General features: G+C 41.7%; 1 protein-coding gene across 2 annotated transcripts in view; it reads left to right on the top strand.

Moving 5' to 3' along the window:
• LOC122649561 (D-lactate dehydrogenase [cytochrome], mitochondrial-like) overlaps positions 1 to 27290 on the top strand; it is a 134247-nt gene that overhangs the window by 34580 nt on the left and 72377 nt on the right. For both annotated transcript variants that reach the window (XM_043842759.1, XM_043842758.1), the window contains exons 5-6: positions 6441 to 6533; positions 7753 to 7867. In XM_043842759.1, the coding sequence (XP_043698694.1) occupies positions 6441 to 6533; positions 7753 to 7867 (208 nt within the window). The remainder of the gene's footprint in view (positions 1 to 6440; positions 6534 to 7752; positions 7868 to 27290) is intronic.

Raw genomic sequence — 27290 nt, 5'->3', positions numbered from 1 at the left:
GTGTGGTGAGCTTCCCATCACTTGCCGGTTTACATATTAAACAATCTTCCTGGTCCGACAGTGAAAAATTTCCCGCCAAAATTCCATTGCGCACCATGGCTGAATCAATTTTATTCAAAATCTCCATATTCCAGGTCCCATCTCTGAATAGCACTTCTTTAACACGGATTGTTAGGTCCAGGTGTAAAGCTCCATCAACAAAGTCCATTAGGGCACCCCAACCTGACCAGTTGTCTAGCCAAAATAGGACATCTCCCTTTCCTAGAAGCCATTGAGAGTTTGTGAGGATAAAATCTTTATGGCGAAGCGTCTTTCTCCACGACACTGTCCCTGTTGCCCTCACACTTGTAAGAGCTAAGTGCTTGTTCTTGAGGTACTTCCCTTTAAAGAGAGAGCACCACAGGGAATCACTGGCCATGAGTCTCCAAAGTCCTTTCAATCTTAGCGCCTTTCCCATGTCTCCAATGTGTCGAATCCCTAAACCGCCTTCCGAGCAAGGCAAACAGATTTTTTTCTAGGCAACCCAGTGATGCCGTTTACCCCATTCCGAAGTGCCCCATAAAAAATCAGCGCATATGCCGTTGAATTTTCTTACCACCGATTTTGGTAGATCCAGGGTGGACATAATGTGTATTGGCACGGAGGACAACACGTGTTTGAGCAAGACGACCCTTCCACCCGATGAGAGAATTTTTCCTTGCCAGCCCGCCACCGTGGATCTCAACTTTGCCAGTAACCCATCAAAATAACACACCCGCAGGCGTCTTGTGTATAAAGGGGTGCCCCTGTAGGTGATTGATAGTCTTTTCCTAGGAAACTCGGTTATCAACTCCACCATTCGGCTCTTGTGGCTCGAAACTTTTTCACTCATCACAAAACAACTTTTCAACCTGTTAACCAACTGGCCTGAGGCCCCTTCATATCTGCAAATAAAACCACATACCTGCTTCAATGACGATTTCAGGCCCTTGGTGAAGATTATTGTGTCATCTACGAATAGACTGTGTAAAATCCCTGGGCATTCTCGAGGTAAATGAAAGAACTCGGCTCGTCCTTCCAAGAAAAGCGATTTTAAGCCACGACTCAACACTTCCTCAGCCAGAATAAAGAGTGCAGGCGAAAGAGGGTCCCCTTGTCTCACCCCCCTAGTGGACTTGAAAAAACCTGCATGCTTTCCCCTCATAACTATTGAGAACCAGCAGGCCACAACCGTCTTTTTCACCAGCTGAACCCATCCTGGAGCAAAGCCAAACTTACTTAAGACCTTGAATAAAAAATCCCACTCCAATTGGTCGTACACCTTAGCCATGTCCAACTTCAGAATCACATTTCCTCCTCGGGTTTTTCTATTGATTTCAAGAGCAACTTCCTGCACCAACACAATGTTATCAAGGATGTTGCGGCCCTGTACAAATGCTCCTTGTTCCTCCGATATGATGAAGGGGAGGGTGCTGGCTAGCCTCGTCGATATCACCTTGGCTAAAATTTTGTATGAGAAGTTGCATAGGCTGATGGGGCGAAAATCAACCATTGTCTCCGGGTTATCTTTTTCTGGAATCAGCACCAAATTAGCAGAGGTATAGCATTGCGGTAGGGCACCCCCTATAAAAAATTCTTTGACCGCAGCCCACACATCAAATTTAATTATATCCTAGCATGCAATGAAAAATTAGCCTGTGAACCCATTCGGGCCAGGGGCACTATTTGCAGACAAACCAAACATGGCAGTTTTTACCTCTTCCAGCTTCGGGGGGAGCATGAGAAAGGCGTTCTCCGCATCAGATTCCAGTGGGGGGAATGTTCTGAAAAGGTCATCGTCTTGAATGCAACCTTGAGACGAGAAGGCGTTAGTAAAAAATCTTACCGCTTCCACTTCAATGCCACTCACATAAGAGATCCAGTCACCATTCCCATCCTTTATTTTACTCACATTTTGCCGCAACCTGTGCATCTTGGCCGATGTGTGAAATAACTTCGTGTTCCTGTCTCCTTTACCCATGATTTCTGCCGCCAGAAAATTGCCTCCTGCAACAGCCCCCCGTTAAGGGCTTTGGTAGCCTCCTCCAATTCTTCTTTAGCATTTGTAGACGGATTTTGCTCCAGAACAGTTTCAGCCCTGCATACTCTATCCTCCGCTCTTCTGACATTTTGATGGATGTCGCCAAAAACATCTTTATTCCAACCCCGCAGACGAGCCCGAAGAGCTTTCAATTTTAGGAACAAAACGTGTAGGGTTGGGCCATGAACCGGGACCTCCCAACACTCTTTGACACAATCCAAAAAACCTGGATGAGAAATCCACATCTGCTGAAATTTAAAAGTACTTACATGTTGTACCACCTGTGTCGCACACTCTAGCAGAATCGGAGAGTGATCCGAGCACACCCTGCTCAAGTGCATCACCTTACTAACTGCAAACAACTTTGCCCACTGGCCATTAAAGAGGAACCGATCGAGACGAGCCCCCACTTTATTTCCGCCTGATTGGTTGTTGGACCATGTGAAGGCATTCCCAACAAAATCCCCGTCCACAAGCCCTGCTTCACTCACAAAATTCCCAAACTCCTCGAGGGAGGTGGAACAGGCTGCCCTCCCTCCAACCTTTTCAAGTGGGTCTAGGACAGCGTTAAAGTCTCCTCCCACAGCCTAGGGGACATTTGTATCACGCACGCTGCCCAAAAGATCAGCCCAGAGCTGACGCCGCTCCATAACCGAGCAAAATCCATGCACAAAGGTAATTAAAAATCTGTTTGAAACGCGATCAGAGCATTCCAAAGAAACAAATTGCATGTGTTCCATCACCACATTGACTTGGAGAACATTCTTCTAGAAAACCCAGATTCTCTCCCCCTTCTCCGCTCCATTGGAGCAAACTGCATCCATACCTAACCTTCTCATAATACGGGCTGCCTTGGCAAACTGGATTTTTGGTTCTGCTAGGGCCACCATATCAGCCTTCTCAGAAGTAATCAGAGCTTTCAAACGCCGCAACGTCGGCTTGTTCCCCACCCCCCTAATGTTCCAGAATAACACGATCATTATACACAAGACGCGGGGGAGGATTCGGTCGCATGGACCTAGTAACCATTCTTTGGCGCACTGTGGGACCCTGATTGGTCCTATTCCCCTCTGAAGAGGAATTCTCCAACTCTGCCTGTGATCCTCTCTCTTCTTGAAGCCGTACCAGGAAAGCCTTATAGCCTCTGTCCAGCCTGCTATTACTAGATCGCAGGTCCTCTAAAGTAGCCTTCCAACCCTGCAGCTTATGAACGCTTGCAATCCACGAGTCATCCTTTGTGGAGAGACCCTCCTTCCTCATCTGCCCATCGGCTACCCTCCCTTCAGTTTTGCTTGGGCTCTGTCGAGCTTTGTCATGGCTCCCTCTTCCACGCCTCCCCAATACAATGTTGGTGACCTCCACATTCTCGACCTCCTGTTCTGCATCAGAACTACCGCTCACTGATCGTGATCTTGATCGTCCCTACTGATTCACGCCTGCCTCAAGCACCCTTCCTGTAGGCCTCCGTGCCCTTCGTGTGCTGCAACCCACGGAAGCAACTGCTGCCCCTCACGGATATCCTCTCCTCCCTCCACCTGTGGTTCCTCCACCTGAGATGGGTTCCTTTCAGCCTGAGGCCTTATCACCATGTCTGCAGCTTTGTTGTGACCAAGATTGATGGTCTCCTGTCCCAAACCTTCCGTTACCAAAGCTCCTTCGTTTCGCTGCCCAGGGATTGCCCCTTCTCATAAACCCTCCTCTACAGTCCTCTTGTCCCCTGAACAAACACCCACAGAGCGTTTGCGACAAATCTCCATGGCGTGCCCTAATTTGCCACACCCCATGTAGAAGGAAGGCAGCCTTTCGAATGTGACCTTTTGAAAGAAGCCTGACACCCCACAACCAATCCAAATACGCTCCGGCAGCGTTGCGCGCAAATCCACCTCCATGCACGCCCTCGCCTCGACTGTTCTAGTGCACCCCGACGTTGCACCGTCGACCTTCAAGACCTTCCCCACCACTCCAGCCACCGAGAGGAAGAAATTCCCATGATAAAGGTTAACAGGTAGATTTGGGAACGAAACCCAAATCGGCACCACCGGAGACTCGAGCCCAGCCTTAAACATCCTTGCCCACTTGAAAACTCTACTAGGAAAACCCTTGATCACCATGTACTCTTTCAACCATACCCTCACATAGTCTGCGTGGTGTACAAACCGAAGCAGCACATGCCTAGCATCGAGCGAAGACAGCACCACATCCGCAGATAGATGGAAAACTGACTGCAAAGAGCGCTTCAATTCAAACAAGGACAGCCTACCGAAGGAGCACTTCGCAACCAAGGCTAACCTGAATGGCTCCTCTGATCACGCGATGTCTTCCTCGGAGAAGAACACCGCGGGTGTCCCCTTGTGCATGGTTGGTTTCTTTATCGCAACTGATGGAGCCGCAGCGGCATTGCAGGAGACCACCAACGAGTACGACACTGCCTGGCGTGCCGCCGGTCGCGCGCCGTCCGGTGGGCGAGTCCCCCCAGCGGTGGGAAGCTCGGCCATCAAACCCTAACACCGGCGCTAACTTGCACCTGCAGAGCAACCTAAAAACTTCTTCGGCGATCTTTCTCCCTTTGGTTGGTGTTCAATTCGTCCTCCAAAGGCAACACAGATTATTGGGGTTTAAGGTTTTTAAGCTTCTGATATATGGTGATCGAAGGCGATATAGGCCATGGTGGTTGTAAATTGCATTCTCAGTATGAATCTTGAGAAGCCACGACTTCAATTCGCTGCGAAAGAATTCAACGCCATCGATGTAAACCCATCTCCGTCGCCTCTGCCCTTTTTTCCCTTTCTTTCTTTCTTTCCCTAAGTTGGACTCGTCTCTTTCATGGGGTCCCTTCAATCGTCTCTGCACTTTCCGTTCGGTGTATTCAACGCCATGGATGAAAACCCATCTCCGTCACCTCTGCCCTTTTTTACGAGTGAATGAAAAGTGAATAGCAAGATCTGGGAGAAGTCCAATATCCACTTGACTGCTCTTGATCCTTCTCCAAATCGACTTCGAGTGTTCGCCGCCTGAGTTCCGACGTCCTGCTTCCTTCGAATCTTTGCACAGACCACCGAAGGGAAAATTTTATAGAAACTTTGAAGTTTAGAGAGAGCAATTATTTTAGAAAACACTTCCAGGGAAAGTGTTTATCAAACGAGGAGGAGAGACACCACACTTGAAGCAAGCGAACAACTGATCAACATCGTCCTTGTGATCTGACGACATTTCCTTGCATTTCTTTCTTCCAGTGATCCCTGAATTGAACCCTTCTTTATCAATGGGTCTTTTGAATAAAAAAAAACTCTAAAAAATCCCAAATTTTTAGAAATCATGATTCTTCTTAATTTTACTTTATAGAGTTTCAGTCAATTCTGAACCAATTCTAACCAATTTCTATCCTATTCGAATCAACCCTTGTTCCATTCTGGTTTTTTAAAACTTATGTCCAGAAACAGAGGAAGCAAACTCACCCCAATTGTTGCGCTCTCGTTAATCTGCTTCTTCCTCTTGACTACAACTCACCACATATTCGGCTAAAAACCATTAAAATAAAATCTACTTAACTCCCCTCTCCACTTAAGAGATTAGTGTGTCATCATAGTTGCCATGGCGTCCTGGCGCTGGAGAGGGTTGCATGGCGACCTATGCCATGGCGTCCCTCTTTGATTTCTTCTTCCTGTCTCTCTTTCCCTCTTCGATTTCTTCTTCCTGTCTTCGATTTCTTCTTCCCTCTTCGATTTCTTCTTTCCCTCTTCAATTTCTTTCGATTTCTTCTTTCCCTCTTCGATTTCTTCTTCCTGTCTTCTTTCCCTCGTCGATTTCTTTCGATTTCTTCTTTCCCTCTTCGATTTCTTCTTCGATTTCTGAATTTTCTTCTTAAAACTTGAGAAACAATAGAGAAAAAATAAAACATGGCTTGAGTATACATCTATTAACACATTAAAAATAGAGAAAATAAAAAACAAAACATGGTCGACATGCTCGCCATGGCGGGCGACATGTCGATATATCGACGTGACACCCCTCCACCGACTTGGATCGCCGTGACGCCGTGACAACTATGTGTGTCATTTGGTGATTCACATACTGCCAACATGGCACTACTAGGAGTTATGACCCTCCTACCCAGCTCTATCTCCCATAACCAACCCAGCTTCTTCTGCCAAAAATGCTTATTTTCTAAAATTTCAGCACAGAATTGCACAAAAAAAGAAAGCCAAAAAGGAAGGAAGATACATCGCTTGACTTGAAATTTTATGCCTCATTTTACCCTAACATTAAATGGATCCCTGAAAGTTCCAAGAACTAATACTCACTAACCAAGCATAATTTATGACTAGATAATCTCATTGGTTTCCTTGGTTGTCTAAACTGCTCATTCTTTTGTCATAAGCAGGTTCCTATTGTACCATATGGTGGAGCTACATCACTTGAGGGTAACACTTTGTCTCCAAATGGGGGTGTATGCATTGACATGTCATTGATGAAAGTATGAATTAAAGTTTCTTATTAACTTTTATGACAATTAGCTCTTACTCTTGCATTTTCTTTTTGATCAGCAGTTAAGAGTTTTTGTATTATGTGTTGTAGCAGTTTGTTCATAAATATGGGGGAATAAGTCAATAGGATGTCCCAAACAACCTTATTGAATTAAGTCTTCCCACCACCCCTGTGTGCGTCCTTTTTTTTGATTATCTTTTGGTTGTTTTCCATGTGCTGTATTCTCCAACTCGATAGGTCCTTTTTGTGTAACAAAGTCAGTTATTCATAAAAAGGAATAGATTATCTCCAAATGTGTGACAAAAGGACAGAATGGACAAGATCTGTCTGATGGGGGACCATCATGGAGGTCCTGGTTACCCACTGTTTCTCCATGTATGAGGCTCAGGGGCCAACTGATGATTATTCTGGAGACCCTTGGGCCTCCATGCAGAGAATAAGGTTGTTCTTCAATGGTCTTTTTGTTTGTTTTTCATTTGCTGTGTTCCCCTACTGATAAGTCATCTTTTTTTTTTTGCAATAAAATTGGTGTTATTCACAAAAAAAGAAAAGATGCCCTTGAAGGCCCAAATAAGTGACAAAAGGGATCAGCAAAGGACAGCATGAACAAGGTGCACTGATGGGTGACCATCATGCAGATCCAGATTACCTATTGTTCCTCCACATATGAGGTTCAGGAACTGAGCACATGAATATCCTAGAGACCCTGATGGAGATCGGATGATGGAGGATTTGCTTTTGATGGGAAAGAAGTAATCGGGTATTCTAATCACCTCAGTATTAGAGTTTGAAAACCTCATGTAAATCCAGAATCGGAGGAAGTAGGAACCAAAACCAGCAACTGAGATTTAATTCACCAGAGAAAAGACATGTAATTTGGCAAAATTCTGGTTGAGCGGGCTAACAGGGAAGGAGAATAAATCCTTAAAGTTTGAACCAGAACCAGTGATCGGATTTGAGCATCTTAGGAGATAACTAAAATAATAACTTAGTCCTTGAGACTCCTGTTAGATACCATTTTGCTATCTTTTCTACTTCTGACATGATTTGTAATCGAAGTTATTTCACGTTCAATTCTGAGTAAAGCTTATCAACTTTAAGATGTTTTAGGTTTGCTGGGATTTAAATGCTTTCTGTATAAAAGTTAATCGAGGAAACATCTGCTACTGCAATAATCAGAGGCTGCATTTCTGCTGTTTGCATGGCAGAATGTTAAAGTACTGCATCTTGAAGACATGGATGTGGTTGTTGAGCCTGGGATTGGATGGATGGAGCTTAATGAATACCTGGAACCTTATGGTCTTTTCTTTCCGCTTGATCCAGGTCAGTATAGAACCTGTATTTCATAAATCCTTTTGTTAGTTTCACTTAAAAAATGATTCATGAGATCTATTATATTTGAAAATAACATTTATTAAAGTATTAATTGATTGGAAAATTGGAAGTCTCTGATGTGTCGATTCAGCTTTGTCATGTCCTCATTTGTCCCCATTCAGTTTTCAATTGTCTATCATTTAGATATTATGGAGATTCTTTTGGTTCACTAGTGTTTCATCAACATCAGTCATCATCTTTATTAGACTTGTGACTTATGTTATTTTTGCCATCATCTTCTTCTTCCTCAATGAAAAATTGATTGCCTTCATGGCTCATATTCTTTTGACAATTCAATTGAATTATAATGACAGAAAGAAGGGTAGTAGCTGGACCGCTTTCAGTGCTGTTGAGCAACCCAGCTTCTTTAGCTGCAGAATTATGTGGTTCCTTCAACCTTCAAAATAAGGAAAGAGTGCAAATTCAGCACATCATGTAACGCCCTGTCTTCCGGTTTGGGAATTAGGCCGTTAACGGTTCAAGGATCGACGCGTTTAAGGATAATAAACCGGATTTAATCACAATTGTGTTAAAAAAAAATGGTTTTTCACAAAATCATCACTAGTAACCATTTTTCAGAGAGAGCACTAGCTCCTTCTCAGTTGCCACCACGGGCACCAGATGAACCACCACGTATTCCAAGGGGTTGCCCATGAAGGTCTCAACACCTGTCCTTGGTATGCCCCAGTTTTCCACAGTGATCACATTTAAATCTCTCACGGTGATCTCCACGAGTTGGCCCTTGGCCTTTCCCCCACTTTTCCAGTCTCTGTGGGAACTAGAAAAAAGAGCAGATCGCTCTGTAGATGGTGCAGTATTCGTAGTTGTTCTCCTAGTTTCTTCACTTTGCAAGTAACTACATACTTCATCCAAGGATGGAAAGGGAGACCTCCCTAGAATCTGCAGACGAATGGGCTCATACTCTAGATTGACCCCACCAAGAAGAGAAAAAATCCTCTCAACCTCCTGATTCTTGTAAACCTTAACTTCATCTTCAGAGTTGGATAGTCGAAGATACCTGTAGTGATCATGATCCTGTTACAGGCTGATCACAATGTTGTAGTAGTCAGAGATGCTTCTATCACCCTGCTTCATATTGGTGACCTTTTGGTGAATTTGGTACACCTTTGCATAGTCACCAACTCGATCAAAGGTCCAGGCAACACTCTCCCACATATCCTTGGCAGTCTCCTTGTCCATAAATCTCCTACTGATCTCAGGTTTCATGGAGAAAACCAACCAAGTCATAATTGTGGAGTTCTCAGTCTCCCATTTCAGATATCCTGGATCAGTAGTAGCAGGCTCCTTAATAGAACCAGTGATATACCCCAACTTTCCCCTACTTCTCAGGGACATCTTCACAGAACGAGACCAGTCCAAGTAGTTGGTATTATCCAACTTCACAATAGAGATTTGGGTGTTGGGGTTATCAAAAGAAGCCATAGTTGGATAACCACTACTTGGGCTGCTAGCAGTTGGTCCAGTGACCTCAAAATCATTCCCAGTCATGGTGGATGTGGTCCTAAAAAATACTCAACACAGCAAAATAGTGCCTTGCACAACTGACAAATGGGGAGTAAAACACTCTACCCAAATACAAGGAAGTAATCCAGCAAACACACAAGGAAGTAGTTCAGCAAATAGGGCAGCTCAAAGAAAAAGATTGCACAGAGTCCAGCCAACAACCGAAGCCACAACAATCACCAACATTTCAGTTGACAAACAAACCGAAAGTGGATCCTTGAATAAAAAATCACAACCAATCACTCAAAAACATTTTTGGTTCCCCTCCACAATGGCCAAAGACATTTAAATAGGTGACAGTATCAAGCAATAGGAACCATTCCTCTCATTTCAGCCAATAAAAGACCCAACAAACATAAGAACAGAATCTGACGATACTTGAGGAGCGCCAATGATTTGAGCTATGCTCCTCAATCAAAGGCATTTAACAACAGGGCTGTTGGGGGACTAGAAGAGGACCCTTAGGGGATCCAAGAGCTTCAGTTCTCATCCCAAGTGTTGGAGAGATGAGAGAGAGATGAGCAGAATACTCTACAGCTGGCGGTAATGCTCTGTCCAGCTTCTAGGGCTTCAAATGCATTCCACGAGCTAGAAAACTCCCTCCATTACTGTTGGGTTGAAAGAAACAACTCCAAAGAATGTTGTATAGTTGATATTTCACATAATATAGCCTCTAATAGAACCCTCTATCTTTCTAGGGTTCCAAGCAGAGGTGAAATAGACCAACTGAGCCTTAGTCGACTCTCAAACCAGTGAAAGACTGCTTTGATACCAAGTTAGGTTTTATGAATAGATAGATACAAGTAGTAGGGCAAAATTCACAGGTGAAGAAGATAGGAGAAGAGAAGAAGAAGAAAAGGGTTTGGAGAGAAAAACGATTATTTGTGTTGAGGGTTTCTCAACACACATATTAACTTCATTAATAACTTCTAGAATTACATTGACCTCCCTAAGGAGGTAAATGGAAATAAGAAAAGAAAAGGAAAAATACAACTTAAGTCATGTCTTATAACAAGATAGTGACAGAACCATAGTTGTCATGGCGTCGCCGCCATGGCGTCCGGCGCTGGGAGAGGTGGCATATCGAGCTACGCCATGGTGGATGTAAATATATCGCTCGATATGGCTTCCATGGCGACGCCATGGCGTCGCCATGGACGCCATACCACGATATGTTGGCATATCGGTCGATATTTTGACAAAGTTAATCTATATTTTCAATTTTTCATACTTTCATATACACTAATGGATATTAGTTACACTTTCATGAATTAAACCATAGTGGCATAGTATACTAGTAGTAGTGTAGTACACTTTCATGTTGATTTTTGATGTTATAGGACATATATTATAGCATACTAAATGACATTAAAAATACAGAAAATAAAAAATTAAACATGGTCGACATGCTCGCCCATGGCAACGCCATGGCGGGCGACATGTCGATATATCGACGTGACACCCTTCCACCGACTTGGATCGCCGTGACGCCGTGACAACTATGGACAGAACTACCCTTGTACAAAATACTAACAACTCTTAACACCAAATTCTGTTTATTCTCAGTTTTCAAATCAATTTAGAATTCTTACTCACGGTCAACTTCTTCAAAATCTTTGTTTTCTGAATTTGATTTTTCAGATCTGATTTCAGAACATTCTTAAGGGTTCAATCTATTGTATGCACAGTATTAAATCTCGTCTTGGAAGGCCATTTCGGCCAGACTGAAATTTTCGAGATACAGAAATTTCGCTGAAATATTGTATTTTTTCTACGAGTTTTGCTTCGCCATTTCGGGGTGTAAAATGCCAAAATACCAAAATGAAATGACCGAAATAACCAAAATTTCGATGAAACGGTGCATTTTTTAGACCAAAATTTTCAAAATTTCCCAAACGAGATGACCAAAATTTCCAAAATATTGTATTTTTTCATTTTGATATAGCATCTCACCTCGGCCTGGCTGAAATATCTGAAATTTTAGCGAGATTTTGAACTATGATGGTATGTGCATTAAATTGGATCGATTAGTATATTGTTTGAATCTCAAATCTCTGCTATCAAATTCTGTTCTCTGACTGAATTTTAAGTTTCCTAATTCAAGTTGGCTTCTTCAGTTACTTCAAATCTAACAATTTGATCAGGATCTTATTTTACAGTCAGTTTTTTTTTTTAACCCGAATATTATCTGGGACCTGGGCTGGCCCCTGAAATTTTATTAATAAAGAAAATAATAGAAATTACACGGGGGGGACATAAACCGCCTTACCCCAACCCAAAGAGCCTCGCTCTCTCGCATGCCAAAAGGGAAAAAAAACCCGCCCACCAAAATAATTACATTTTGAAAACTGGTAAACCAGTTTTGTCCTCCCTAACAATCCAGCGTAAACCATGCGGGCTACTGTGAACATCGTGGAGAGAAGAACTGACCAAAGATTCACAAGCAAAGTTCGCCAAAAAATCCACTGCATGATTCCTTTCACGATAAGCGAAGTGAATGCACACACCAAGAGAGTCAATAAGAGCGAGGACCTCCTGGCACCAAAACCAACAGCTCCACAGGTTACACTCCTTTTGTGCGACAAAGTGCACAATCGCAGCGGAATTTGAGCTGACAAAGAAACAGTGTAAACCCAAGCTGGCGCAAAGCCGCAGCCCATCTAGAAGGGCTCTCATTTCAGCCACCGAGTTAGAACAAATACCATAAAAATTAGAGAAGGCAGCAATCAAGGACCCTTCGCTATCATGATTAATACCTCCACCACCACTCACTCCTGGATTTCCCCTATTGGCTCCATCAACATTTAATTTCAACATATTAAAGGGGGACACCTATATATTGGCACGGGCCTTTTCTGCTTTGGTGTTGGGGGTCTTAAATTGAAAATCTTCAATATAAGATCATCCTTGAGAAATAAATTCTTTTTCAAAAAATTCTTAGGAAAGGGAATTTCGTGAATCCATGCAATTACCTTCTTAATGATTCTAGAGCCTGTCCTTATTCCCTCATTGTGCCTGCGGTTGTTTCTCTCTCTCCGGAGTTCCCAAACAATGAAAGAGGAAATGATTTTTTTTTGGGTGAATAAGAATTTCATTACCAAAAGGGAGAAGAAAAACAAGGGGCCCTGAGGGGAAGAAGAAAAAATAAAAAAATAAAAAAGCCAGGCCCTAACTTAGTTAAAGGCCAGCAGAAGCAACAAAAGAAACATTAGATAAGCCCCAGGAATCAACAATGAGCCTGTTCCTTGGGGTGTCCGAGCAGCAAGAGAGAGGAGCTAGCATTAACTTTGCTTTAATTTCAAAGGAAATGGAATCCCAAATCTTCTGATAGGAGCGAGAGTTGGAGGTCCATTTCCTGATATTGCGCTCCATCCAAATGTGGTTGAGAGTTGCACAAAAAGCTAATCTGCCAACAGTGTCACAAATAGAGTGACCTGCAAAGGTCATATCAATCCAGATCCATTCCCTTGAGAAAAGGAGGATTCTTCTGCGAGAAGGCCAGCACTTGGACAAGATTCCTTTCCAGATGGCAGTAGCACTAGGGCACTAAAAAAAAAGATGATCCAAGTCTTCAGTATTGTTCCAGTAGAGGCAACAGGTAGGAGAGACTGAGATCTGCCTAGAGCGAAGAAAAGCCTGAGTTGGGAGGCATTTTGTGAAGATTCTCCAAGCTGTGAAACAGTGACGGGGGATGTGGTGCTTGAACTAGAGCAGCTTGCGCCAAGGAGCAAAAGGGGTGTTTAGACGGATGATATTCCAGGCAGCCTTGGAAGAAAAGGAGCAAGAGTTGCTGGTCTTCCAAGTAACACAGTCACCTCTAGGAGCAGGCCTTCTAGAGATGGTGTGGAGCTCATTCCAGATGAAACCAAGGGAGGGAGATGGAGGAGGAGATCAGCCAGCTCAATCAATGATATCAGCCACTAGAGATAGCCTGTTGAGACCCGAAGCATAGATGGTTCTTAGAGAGACCAAATGGAGGAGAATTCCCTTGGGGTGCCAATGGTCCAACCAAAGGTAGGAGGAGAGCCCGTCACCAATACTAGAGCGGATAGCTTGGAGGACCAGGGGATGGCTAGCAAGGATCTTTCGCCAGACCCAAGAGGCATCGGAAGAGGCTGAAGCAATCTAGATTTAGTCCTGGCGAAGAAGCCCTGAATATAACCAGTCGACCCAGATACTTTTCTGCTTTGAGGCAATCTTCCAAATGAGCTTGATGATACCGACAGAGTTCACATCTTTTATTCTACGAATGCCTAGGCCACTTTCATTTTTGGGGAGACACACAGCTTCCCAACTGGTAGGATGGAGGAACCTAGCTGATTCAGTGTCCTTCCAAAGAAAGGAGGCCATGAGGGACTCCATGGATTTAATAACAGATTGAGGAAGCCCAAAGATGCCTGACCAATAAATGAAAGAGGGAATGATACTTGTTATAAAATCGCAGATTCCACTAGAGGCCGCCTGAATATGCCAAAAAAGGATTCGACTCTTAATGTCCTGAGTGGGGATCAAGACAATGTCAACCAAGCCACTAAAGAAATCCCACACTTTGGTAGCCATGCCTCCATGAATAAAGATGTGATTAGTAGTTTCCCTCCATGGCTCTTTGCAACAAACACATTTCAAAGCCAACGAACTACCCAAATTCATCAGGATATCATCACAAACATTCCCATTGAGAACTTGCCAGGAAAATGACCCAATCTTTGTTGGAACCGAAGCATTCCAAAACCACTTAAAATAAGAGACTGTAGGATCGTAGGTGCGAACCACATTCCAAGCTGACCTTACAGAAAATTTTCCATTGGAAGTAGGTGTCCAAACAATCTTATCTAACCTGGAGGAGCAAAATATATTGCTATTGCTGATTTGACTGCGGATATCCAGGTTATCGATAAGATTCAAGGTGTCTTGTTCCCACAACCCATCTTCTTAGAGCACATCTTTTACCCGGACATTTAGTAGAACATTGATAGCTCCATCCACAAAGTTCAATAAAGGCCCAACCCCTAGCCAGTCATCCAGCCATAATAAAACTTCACCTTGCCCCCCCACCAACCACCTTGAGTTTGAAAGCACAAAATCTTTGTGTTCAAAAGCCTTACGCCAGGAGATAGAACCTACTGTATTGGTATTAGCAAAAATAATGTGGTTCCCCTTTAAAATTTTTGCTTTAATGATAAAACTCCATAGAGAATTTTCTAAGAGAACCCGCTAAAGACCCTTGATTCTCAGGGAAAGACTAAGATCTTCCAGGGTTCTTAAGCCGAAACCCCCCTCCTGAATCGGTCTACAAACTTTCCTCCAATTCGCCTAGTGATGGCGATTACCAAACTCCGAGGAACCCCATAAAAAGTTCGAGCAGATAGAGTAAAATCTTTTCGTAACCGAAAGGGGAATTTTTAAGCAGGATAAAATATGAATGGGCATTGAAGCTAAAACATGCTTGATGAGGGTAAGCCTTCCCCCAACAAAAAGAAGTCTTCCTTTCTACCCCGCCACCTTATTCTTGATCCTGGCAAGCAAATCATCAAAGAAATATGTTTTCAATCTGCCATTGTGTAAAGGAGCGCCCAAATAAGTGATGGAGAGAGATTTTCTTGTGAACCCTGTAATGGAGCCAATCAACCTATTGCATGCTTCCAAAGCCTTTGAATTGCTAATAAAACTGCTCTTCTGCCAATTTACAAGCTGCCCTGAAAATTCCTCGTACCTGGAAATAAAACCCATCACCTGCTTAAGTGACGATTTGAGACCCTTTGTGAAGATAATCGTGTAATCTGCAAACAGGTTGAGATATTCCAGGACAACCCCTAGAAAGCTGATAATATTTGGCATGACCTTCAGCAAATAAATTTTTAATCTCCTACTCAGGACCTCTTCCGCTAAAATAAAGAGGGTCAGCGAAAGTGGGTCACCTTGGCGGAGACCCCTTTAAGATTTAAAATAACCAGAAGGTCCAACATCCATAACCACTGAAAGCCAGCAATTGACCATGGTTTTTTGGATAAGATTAATCCAATCATTGCTGAAACCAAATTTGGCTGAAAACTCTACCTGAAAGCTCCACTCCATGCGGTCATATGCTTTCACCATGTCAAGCTTAAGCAACACATTCCCCCGCCCCCCCCCCCCCCCCTTTGTTTTTCTATTAATTTCTTGAACCACTTCTTATACCAATGCAATATTATCCTGAATGCTTCTACCTTGGACAAACACCCCTTGCTCCTCAGAAATTAACAAAGGGAGAAGGGAGGCAAGCCTAGAGGAAAGGATTTTTGCAATGATTTTATAGGAAAAATTACAAAGGTTAATTGGGCGGAAATTTGACATCAATTCCGGGTTCTTTTTTGGAATGAGGATCAGGTGGGAAGAAGTTAAACTCCTAGGAAGAGTGCCCCCATCAAAAAAATCTTTCATTACAGCCCAGACATCCTCTTGCACAATCTCCCAACAAGAAGTGAAAAAATAACCTGTAAATCCATCCGGCCCCGGGGCACTATTTTTAGAAAGCGAGAAAACCGCTCCTTCAACCCCCTTCAAAGATGGAGGGGCAATCAAACGGGTGTTATCCTCCTCGGTAATAACCCAAGGTATCACACTAAGCAGCTCCGCATGTCGAGAACAATTCTCCAAAGAGAACATTTCAGCAAAAATTTTTATAGCCTCTGAATTGCACCCTCACTACCAACAATCCAATCACCTTCACTATTTTTCATTTTTTCCACACTATTTCTTTTTCTTTTAACATTAATCATAGCATGGAAGAATTTTGTATTTCTTTCACCTTCCAAGAGCCACTTCACCCTGGATTTCTCTTTCCAAAAACTTTCTTCTTGCAACAGAACATTTTGAAGATGATCACGGGCGACTTGTAATTGAAGAATATAATCATTACAAGGGTTAAGATCATGAGCAGCTTCTACTCGGTAGATGTCATCCTCATAATTCTTTACATTTTGATGGATGTTACCAAAAACCTCCTTGTTCCAAGCCTTAAGCCTAACCCGCAAAAACTTAAGCTTCAAGAAAGGAATCTGCAAAGCAGAAACTTCATACACAGAAGACCAACATTCCTTCACAAAAGTATTAAAGCCTAGGTGAGATAGCCACATTGTTGGAATTTAAACAAAGAAGCAAGGTTCAAGATCTCGTGATATATTGGTATCTCGGGCTGGTCGAGATATCCAAAATATCCGAAATTTACCGAAATTTCGCCGAAATGGTATTTTTTCTGCCATATTTTGGCAGTCCATCTCGGTGGGTTTTTGGCCATATTAATGCCTGATTCTTCATGTACACCCTTCTTTAAGCTAAATAAACACATTTAAACCTTCATATTGTAAAAAAGTGAACTCAAAGTGGTGTTTTGGGTTTGCACCCTTGATTGACAGTAGACGATCGGACCCTGATGTAAAAATAGTTAAATACACATTGTATAATTACTCAGACATAATAACAAATTGAAACAAAGTAATGAATAAAAAATAAAGTCAAATGTGGCCTTTAGTTTAAACTTTAAATTAAAAAAATTCATAAGTGCATAAAGTCAGTAGTTCAATACTCAATACACAAACTCACAAAGTCACAAGTTCACAACTCACAAGTCGCAACTCACAACTCACAACTCAGAAGACTGACAACTGTCATGAAACAAATCCTAATAATAATTGCTATGCCTTCCTGGATCGACTCCACTCATGCTCCGCTGGAGTCGACGTCCATTGTCCTCTGTCTGAAGGATATATGTGGACCATAGTATAGTTTCGGAGAAGAAACGAGTGTAGTCATCCACAATTGCCATGTAAATGGAGTCATCAACATATTAAAGGTAACCTCTCCTAGGATATTGGTGACCAATCTGTGATTGTGAAGAAGAACCATGACTACCCACTGATCCAATATGATGTGATGTCGGTGCTGGGCCCATAGTCCGAAATCTCGCGAAATCTCGCCGAGATTCTCGGTTTTTCAAATTACCGAGTCAAGATGGCCTTCGAGTGGGAAAAGTTCACTTTCTCGGCGAGATCTCAACGTGATCTCAGCAAAATCTCGAGTGTTTCTCGTTTCGGCTGGGCATACAACCTGTAGAAGGAAAAATTCAAAATCTCGGCGAGATCTCGGCGAGACCTGGGGTCATGGGCTTGGTTTCGGGTCTGGGCCAAGGTCATTTTGACCCATTTAACTTATCAAATGATTCAAAACCAACCCTCTCGACAGAACTCGGCGAGATTCTGTCAAGAGGGCTCTTTACTCATTTAGCTCTCTCTTCTCACTTCTCTCAATTCCTCTCTTCCCTTCTTCATTTTTTGCTTGGATTCAAAGCTTTGGAAGGTGATTTTGCTGCCAAATTGAAGATTGAAGCTCACTTTTGCAAGATTGATCAAGTTTTTGAAGGATTTTTGAAAGGTAACCCATTTTCCCTAAATCTATTTTTTTCAAAAAAAAATTGATGAAATTTTGGTAGATTCATGTGATTTTGGGTTATGTTACACAACTTTGGCCGATCTATCACTTGATGGAGGCCGAATTTTTTTGGGTTATTAAATTTTTTATTATAATTTCTGGAAAAAAAATTGATTTTTTTCAAAAAAGAAAGTAAAAAAAATCGGATAAATACTTATTGTTTGGATATGATTTTGATAAATGTTAGACAAGTTTGCATGCTCTATAGCCTCATGGAGTCATTTTTTTTTTTCACCCATTAAAATTTTTTTTTTTTTTGATTTAATAATAATATTATTAAAATAGTTAAAAAATATGTAAAATTAAGGAAAAATACCTGTTTTTGTTGGAAAATTATACACAACATTTGTACATAATGCCCAACTTCAAATGATGTCAAATACATCATTATGTTATAACATTTTATATTTGAAGGTATAATTATTTTTAATAAAAATTATAAATATTATTTTTAATTAATAAATATATATGAGGGTTAGGGAATAAATAAGATATAGGTATTTGATTGTTCTAGTAGCTTCATACTATGTTTAATAGTTATGAATACAATACTTTAAGTGTTTAATACCTTACTTTAAGTCTGTAATAGTTACTAATACATGTTTTTTTATGTAACAGTGTAAAAAATAAGATATTTCTTACACAATGGGGGATATAGCATGGCTACATGGAGACAGGATTTAAGTCTCGGACCGTATCGTATCGTCTCGGTATCGGTCGTGGTCGATATGATACAGGCCGAGACATATCTTTTTAAAAAAAAAATGCAAATGTCTCGACTATATCGAGACGTATCGATCGAGACGTACCGATACGATACGATACGATCGATACGTGTCGATACAGCCGAGAGTTTTTAAAAATGTTATGTTATTATATTTAAAAAAACAATACATATCGAGACGTATCGAGTCGTCTCGATATGTATCGATATGTATCGATATGTATCGACCGATACATAACGATACATATCGAGACGACTCGATACGTCTCGATACGTATCGTTACTTAAAACCCACATGTCCATTTCATTTCTGAAAACCAGAAAGTCGAACTTTGAGCAGGCTAGCGGAAAAAACCTCTTTCCAGCTTTGAGAAACCCTTCAAAAAACACATTTAAACTTGGTTTTTGGGTAAGATTTGTTGAGAGCTTTCAATCCTTTGCCAAAAAAGACCCTAAAGCTGGTGAAATCACATCATTTGGTGCATCTAACAGCCCACATTTGAAATCAAAAGCTGTTCTTGAAGGGAAAGGTAAGTTTTTTGAAAAAAAATTGATTCTTTTGCTTAAATCTTTGATTTTTGGTATGAATCAAAGGGAGTATGTTAAACTAACATAGAAATTGCATTCTTTGTATACATTTACAAAGATTTGACTTCAAATCCATGCTTCTTTGGCATTTTTTACCCAAAACAGAAAATTCCTTCTTTAAAATGATTTTTTTTATTTATTTTCTTCTTAAATTTAAAACAAATGCTAATGTATATAGTACATGTAGTACATTATGTATAGATCTATGACATCCCAACAAGAATACAAGATTATACATTTACCCTAAAATCTGTATTTTTTTTAATTTTTTGGGTATTTTCTGAATTTAAAAAATACTTTAAAAAATGTCAAAAATCATGAATTTTCCATCTATACTCTTTCATTATAGTTTGATAAAATGTGTAATTGGCTGAAATAGAAGAGAAGAGTTAGATTCATATAGGTGTACATTATGTCATTTTTTTTTCATTATTTGAAAAATAAAATAATGTGTAACTAGTTGTAGAAAATATAAAAATGTTTAAATATTGTTTAGGGCAACTTTGCTAGGTAGTAAATACATGAAAATGATGCAATTTCTATGTTAGTTTAATCTTTTATAACAATTTCAAAGTGCCGCACTTGTCTGGTTATTGATTATTCACAATTCTTAGTATATATGCATGATATATGACACAAATTGCTTGTTTATATTGTTTTTTGGGTCCAAAAGTGTATTTTCATGTGTATTTTGATCATTTTCATGCATTTCTGCACCGATCGATACGTATCTCCGATACGCTACGATACGTCTCTTAAAATTGCCTGACCGATACGATACCCGATACTGATACTTAAATCCTTGCATGGAGTCTCGATGTCCGAGGACAAAAAGAAGTCAAAGTGTAACTACTGTGGAAAGATTCTAAATTTTGAAGGAGCAACTAGGTTAAAGTAACATTTGTCTGGTCTGGGCAAGGATGTTGCCAAATGCCGAAATGTTCCGAGCCAAGTGAAATTGGCAATGGCACAAAACTTGAGAGGAGTACGAACAAAAAAAGCTGAGAGGGAAAGACAACAAATAGCTTTTGATGAGGCAGTTCTAGAGAGGCCTGGTGTAGAGATCCGTGGAGGAGTAGGAGATGATACTGAATATAGGCCTACACCTTGTGAGTTCGAATCAGAGGCTGAATGGAGGATTTACCAGCAGACTTTGGCAGAGAGTAGGCAAAGTTTTCATTTTGAGAATATAAGAGCATATGAGCAAGCAAGAGGAGCTGGTGGATCTGGCTCATTTGCACTAGTGCAACAAGATGAGAGGAGGAGAAGCACTGGCACAAGAGATATCCCACGGCCCCAAGCCCGACCACGAGCACGTTCCCCAGATACCATTTTTGAGCAGGGTCCATCTACCTTTAGGTAATAAGATGCCTTCCAGCCAACCATCCAGCAAGTGTTTGGTGGTAAACAAGAGGAAACACGGAAAGCCTTTAGCAAGTTCATGCTATATAATGACATTCCAGCTAATGTAGCACAAGGAACATATTATAATGCATTCCTTGACGCTGCAGGGAGGGCTGGCCCAGGATGGAAGGGGCCTACTCCATATGAGTTGTATAATGTATATTTGCCTAAAGAGGTAGAGGAGCTGAAAGAGTACATAGAGGGTCTGAAGCCAAGGTGGGACACATGGGGTTACTCTTATGGTTGATGGTTGGACTGGACCTACTAGACAATCAATTATAAATTTCATGGTGAGTTGTAATGGGAAGACTGTCTTCTTGAAGTCTGTTGATACATCAAAGCATGTAATGGATGCATCATACTTGTATAAGCTACTGAAGCAAGTGGTGGAGGAAGATATAGGAGCAAAGAACGTTATCTAAATTGTGACGGATAACGGTTCTAATTTTAAGAAGGCTGGAGAGAAATTGATGAACAAGAAGAGTAAGAGGATCCGCCTCTTTTGGATTCCATGTGTGGCCCATTCTATTGATTTAATGCTGAAGGACATGGGGAAAAAAGCTTTGGTGGCTGGTGTGGTCAATAGGGCAAGGCAAGTGACCACCTTTGTGTATAACCATGGTTATGCTTTAGCCATGATGAGGGAAAAATGCAAGGGGGATTTAGTGAGGCCTGATGTTACTCGATTTGCCACCAATTACATTGCATTGAAGAGCTTTCAGACGAAGGTGGTAGGTCTGAGGTCAATGTTTGCAAGTGAACAATGGTTTAGTTGGACAGGTTCTAGGACAGAAGAAGGGAAGGCAGCACAACAGACCATTGCAAGTGATCAATTTTGGAAGGACTTGTATAAAGTTGTTGCCATATTAGAGCCAGTGGTGGCAGTACTAAGGATGGTTGACACGGAGAAGAAGCCTACCTTGCCCGACATATATGCTGCCTTGCAGAAGATGAAGGAAATGGTCCGCGCTGCAATACTCCGAAGTGCTTGCTCATACATTAACATCATTGATGAGCGATGGGAGAAGCACTTGAGTCATCCCTTGCATAAAGCTGGTGAGTTCAACACTTCAACATACTTTAAACTTTATATGAGTTTTTACATTTACATATTCAAAACTCAAAAGTATTAAGTCACTAACAACTTATATTTGTGGTTTTCCCTTTACTAGCATACTATTTGAATCCAAAGTACCAGTATTCGCATAATCTTGGGCTAGACACGGATTTGTTATTGGCAGTTGAAACTGTTATTGAGAAGTTGGAGGTTGACCCCAAGACACAATCTGACTGCAATGATGAGGTGAGAGTATGAGACTTTATTACTTTGGTAGTAAGTAAAGGAATGTAATTACTAAATAGCAAATACTAATGCCTCTAACACTGTTTGAAATTTAAAATGAAAATAGATCAAATTCTTCAGAGAGGCCTCAGCAAGTTTCAGTCGAAAAACTGCAGAGGAGGGTAGACAAAAGTCAGACCCTGGTAGGTGGCAATGTGGCATGACATTACATTTATGAATTATAATTTTATCCTTTTAGAATGCACATATTCTTAATACTCTATGTTTATAATGCAGCTGACTGGTGGGTACTTTATGGTACATGTTCACCCAACCTGAGGAAGGTAGCCATCAAAGTGCTCTCACAAACTTGTTCATCCTCTGGGTGCGAGCGCAACTAGAGTACATTCGCATTGATACACTCAAAGAGGTAGAACAGATTGGGTAGTCAACGACTGGAGCAGCTGATGTATGTGCATTATAATATGAGACTAAGGATGAGGCACATACGTGAAGAATTTGAGAACAATGACAAAGATCCCATCGAGCTAGCCAACATATTCCAGGACTCTAATGATGATGAGGATCCTCTATTCCAGTGGGTAAGGGATCGTGGTGCACCAGAGATGGATGAGCCTGGAGGTAGGCCCAACTCCATCATTGCGTTCGTAACCGGTACAGATGTTGACGACTATATGTCGCAAGAGGGGCGTGCACATTCTCAGTCACCGAGACCTTTTGAGGATGCAACAGGAACTGCTCCTGATGGTGATGGTGATGGTGATGGTGATAACCCTACTGGTGGTGATGCTGGTGGTAGTGGTGGGTGGTGGTGGGCATGTAGAGTGGTGGTTGTTATGATGATCGTCAGGAGGGGATGCGCGAGCAAAATCAACATGATGTGGGAACGCAAGAGGATCCTGTGCGTTTCACAGGTATGTCTCAGTTTATAGATGCCACACAAGACCAAGACCATGGTGGCCACAGCAAAACGTACAAGAGAAGGATGGGTCGCAAACATAACCAACTTCAGTATGATGACACGAGTATGAACACCATGGTAGCAAGTTTTGGAAGCATGACTACGGATACTGGTAGTGAGCATCAGTCGTGGCAATCATATCAACCTCATCATCACTATGATTATGGCCAGCAGAGCACCGGTTCTGAATATAGTGCCTATGGTCAGTTTGGCCAGCCAACACATGAGTATCACTATCAAAGCAGTGGGTCTGGCATTGGGTCCAGCATTGGGTCCACATTCCCAGTCCCCTACATTCCTCAATATGACAGTAGCATAAGTAGTGGATCTAACACTTCATGGCAACGGTCTAATGCCACTGTTGAACAGCTATACCTTAGGAAAGGGGTCTTGACATATGTGGATGAGAACTCTTATATGAATGCTGTGGAGAACTATATGCAACGGTGGAGTAACAATATGTCATGGGAAGACTATGTAGGATAAATGGGGAATGAATATGTGATTCAATCTCAATTTATGTGATGATAGTTGTAACTTGTAACATTGTTAAGCTTGAGCAATTTGATGTATCACTTATTCACTTTAACATTTGTAATGCTAAGTTGTTTTCCTATTAATTGAATGTTTTGTTTGAGTCCTATATACATAAATTATGTCATTAATGTATATAATATGCTATTTTAATATGTCGTCGCCTAACAACTCAGGGTCCGATGTAAAAGTCCTATTTGGACTTTGTTTTTGCAAAATCTGATAATGCTATTGTGTTTAAATGACCTAAAATAGGCTGTATACCGATTTTCAGACCCAAAAGAGGTCTAAAACCCACTGAGATGGGCTTCCGAGTCGGAAAAAAAAAAATACACAAACTTGCCGATATCTCGGCCCAACTCGGTTTTTGGCTGGGCCTAGATGGCTCTGAGACCCGAGTTTTCAAACCTTGGCTGGGCCTGCTGGCAGCATGTATGGCTGGTGAGTTGGGTAGCTAGGGTATGAAAAGATGTCGTCCCACAAAGATGATCCAAGATGCGTCCTGCGGTGGTGCGGGGTGGGAGTCATAGTCCCCAACGAACTGCCCATATCAATATCCACCTTAAGGTTGTGATGCACTATAATCCGATGACGATGGAGTGGTATGTGCGGCAAAAGATGGGGCACGCCAATGCCCACTCGATCCTCCCTCTTTATCACCCATACTTAATCCGCCAACAGAGCTAGATAACTCATCAATATCCATATAAGCAACAACCTGTGTCTGCCGACCCCTACGCTTCCTGGTGTATGATAAAGGGGTACGTGCGGGTACCGGTGTGGGTGCGGCCTCACGTGCACCGTGCTCCGTATCTTGTGTGGAATGATCAAATTGTGTTTCTCCTCTGAATCGGACTGGCTTTATAGGCACCGTCTGTTGGTCTACCACATAACGCTCTTGCATTCCATCAAATGCTTCACCACCACCACCACCACCACCACCATCATCATAATCACTGCCATCATCACTGCCATCATCATTACCATCACCATCACTTCCATCAGTTCCAATCTGAGTCTGATTCCTACCAGTACCACCTGAGGACCTGGACCAGTCGTCATCCTCATCAGCATTGCTACCTGTGGGCTGGAATGGTATGGGTGATGCTTCCTGTGCGTGTATCTGACCCTCGTCAGCCATATAGTCATGCATATCAGCACCCATCTCAGAAGCTATCACAGGGTCTGGCCTATCTCCCTCCTGATCCAACACCGGCTCACCTCTATCCCTCACCCAATCCACAATGGGGTCCTCATCATCTGAGTCAACCTAAAAGATGTCGACGAGCTCAATAGTGCCCCTTTGTCCCTCATGTCCCATGCGTATGTGTTGTAGTTTCAGCCTCAAGTTGTAGTGCACATACACCATGTCAGATAGATGTTCGGAACCCAATCTGTTGCGCCTCTTGGAGTGGATGAGCGAAAACGTACTCCAGTTCCTCTCACAGCCAGATGCGGAACATGTTTGGGCAAGGACCTTGATTGCTATTCTCCTTAAATTCTCAGCCGATTCCCTATATAACCCCCACCATTTTGCTGCATTACAAGTTTACAACAAAAAAAGACGTGTCAAAATTTTCATAACTTTCAACTTTCAATACATATGTAATTTAAAAGAATAAGATATTGAATTGAGTACCAGCATCACTGCGTGCTCTGCCTTGTACTGCAGCATTGGTTCCAAAACTCCCCAATGCATCCCTAAAAACCTTCATTTATACCCATGTGGAAAATGAATAATGACTCATTAACTAATTACTAACTAATTATATTCCAAATGAATTATAAGACTCACCTCAGTGTAGCATATAGATTGTAGTCTACCATCTGGCTCCAACTTGTTTACTACTTGTTTCACAGCATCAATAAGTTGAGTATCCAATCCAAGCCTATTGTTATATTGATACTTGGGGTTCAAGTAGTATGCTGAAAATTGACATATAAAAATGAGATATTGTAATTAGTAATATTACTAAGAAACTAAGATATAAATTACTTACATAAACAAAATTACTCACTTGCCTTATGCAGTGGATGCATAAGTAGTTGATTCTCCCAATGAGCATTGATAATATCCAAGAAGTGCTTGCTACTACGAGGAGCCACATTGTAGACATTATCCTTCATCAAGTCCACGGCAACATATAGGACTGGCATGGTGGGGCCCTTGAGAGCGGAGTTCGCTATGTGTAGACTTTAACTACTGGCTCCAAAACTTTCACCACTTTGCCTAGTTTTGTCGAGAATTCCTCAAAGGACATGGTTGACTGTGCTTCCCTTCCACCTGTGGTATTGGAACCCTTCCATCCAAACCACTCCTGAGAAGCAAACATAGATCTCAGCCCGACCTTCTTTGTCTCATAGCTTTTTAGGCCAATGTAGTTTGTGGCGAATCTAGTGATGCCTGGCCTCACCAAGTCATCCCCACATTTTTCCCTCAATAGATTTAGTGCGAAGGAGTGGTTGTATAGAAAGTTGGTGACTTGTCTTGCATTTTCCACCACAGGCTTCATCAACTTTAACTGCCCCATATCCTTTAACATTAGATCAATGCAATGGGTCACAGAAGGGGTCTAGTAGAGCCGGTCCTTATTGTTATTCATCATCTTCTCACCGGCCTTCTTGAAGTTGCTTCCGTTATAATCTGGACAACGTTCTCTATTCCTACATCTTTTTCAACCATTTCATTCAACAATCTATAAATATATTTTGCATCCTTTATCTCTTTGGATGCGTCCACTATCACATCCCGGCCTGGTTAGTAAGGGCAAGGTGTGACCGAATGCCAATTGGCATTCAGTCGATCCCCCGGGATCAATTAGTGCAGTACTCGTAATCACAGTTCATAAACACAATAAATTATTACAGCGGAAGAGAATAAATAGTAATAATAACAATAATAATAAAGGGATTAGGTGATAACTGAGTACTTATATTAAGTGAAACCTGTAATACATTGCATAGTTCTCAAAAGGCACCACAAGTACAAAAGTAAAACAATATCTACTTATTATATCTCACAACAGAAGTTTATAAACACAAAAAGATTAGCTTGTTCCATCAGGCCTGATCAAGTAAACGCGCATGCATCGCATCCGCAAAAAGCTTCATGAACTTCAAACTTTTGACCGTATGGTCCTCATCGGTGTGGAAGTCAGAAGCAGTAATATGTACATCATCTGGTTTCTCAGAACCAGCAACTCTATCTGAAAAAGAAGAGGGATCTACAGGGGTGAGCTCTACTGAGCCCAGCAAGGGAAACATGCAAACACAAGCATATAGTCCTTGATGCATGGTCTACAGCTAAGAATGATACTAACATCAATGTCTAGGTCTCATGAGGTATGAATGCTACTGTAGGTATGATATTCTCGGTCACAGAATGAACTCATCGGTCTTCCCAAGAATACAACTCTACTATGGTGGGGACCCGCCAGTTCCAAAATATACACATCAGACCCTGACGAACCCCAAGTGATAACCCTATTGTTATTCCCATTCTGCTATGTACTCATCAGACCTGGGACAATGAATGATATTTCGGTATTAACCCTTCAGAGCTGCCACAGGTTATCCAACACCTTACCCCTGTTGGCAAGGGTCGTAGCATTTGCGTTTATGATAGGCTAACCATATGCATTTCTAAAAATGATATCATATGAGGTAGCAATAGATAGTAATGTAGAAGTCCAACATCATTTCTCAATACGTCACAATAGATCATAGTAAAAGTATGCAATTGCAATATGAAATGACACCTACAACATGCATTCTTCCACTGCAAAATAAAAGCTATAAAACTACATAATTATACTACTAGGATGATGGATGTAAGTGGCTGCCAGCATAAATAGCAATTAAAGAAGAA

Source organism: Telopea speciosissima, chromosome 2 (assembly GCF_018873765.1).
Source record: "Telopea speciosissima isolate NSW1024214 ecotype Mountain lineage chromosome 2, Tspe_v1, whole genome shotgun sequence".
In the NCBI taxonomy this organism is placed as follows: Eukaryota; Viridiplantae; Streptophyta; class Magnoliopsida; order Proteales; family Proteaceae; genus Telopea; species Telopea speciosissima.
This window is presented reverse-complemented; position numbering and strand designations above follow the sequence as displayed.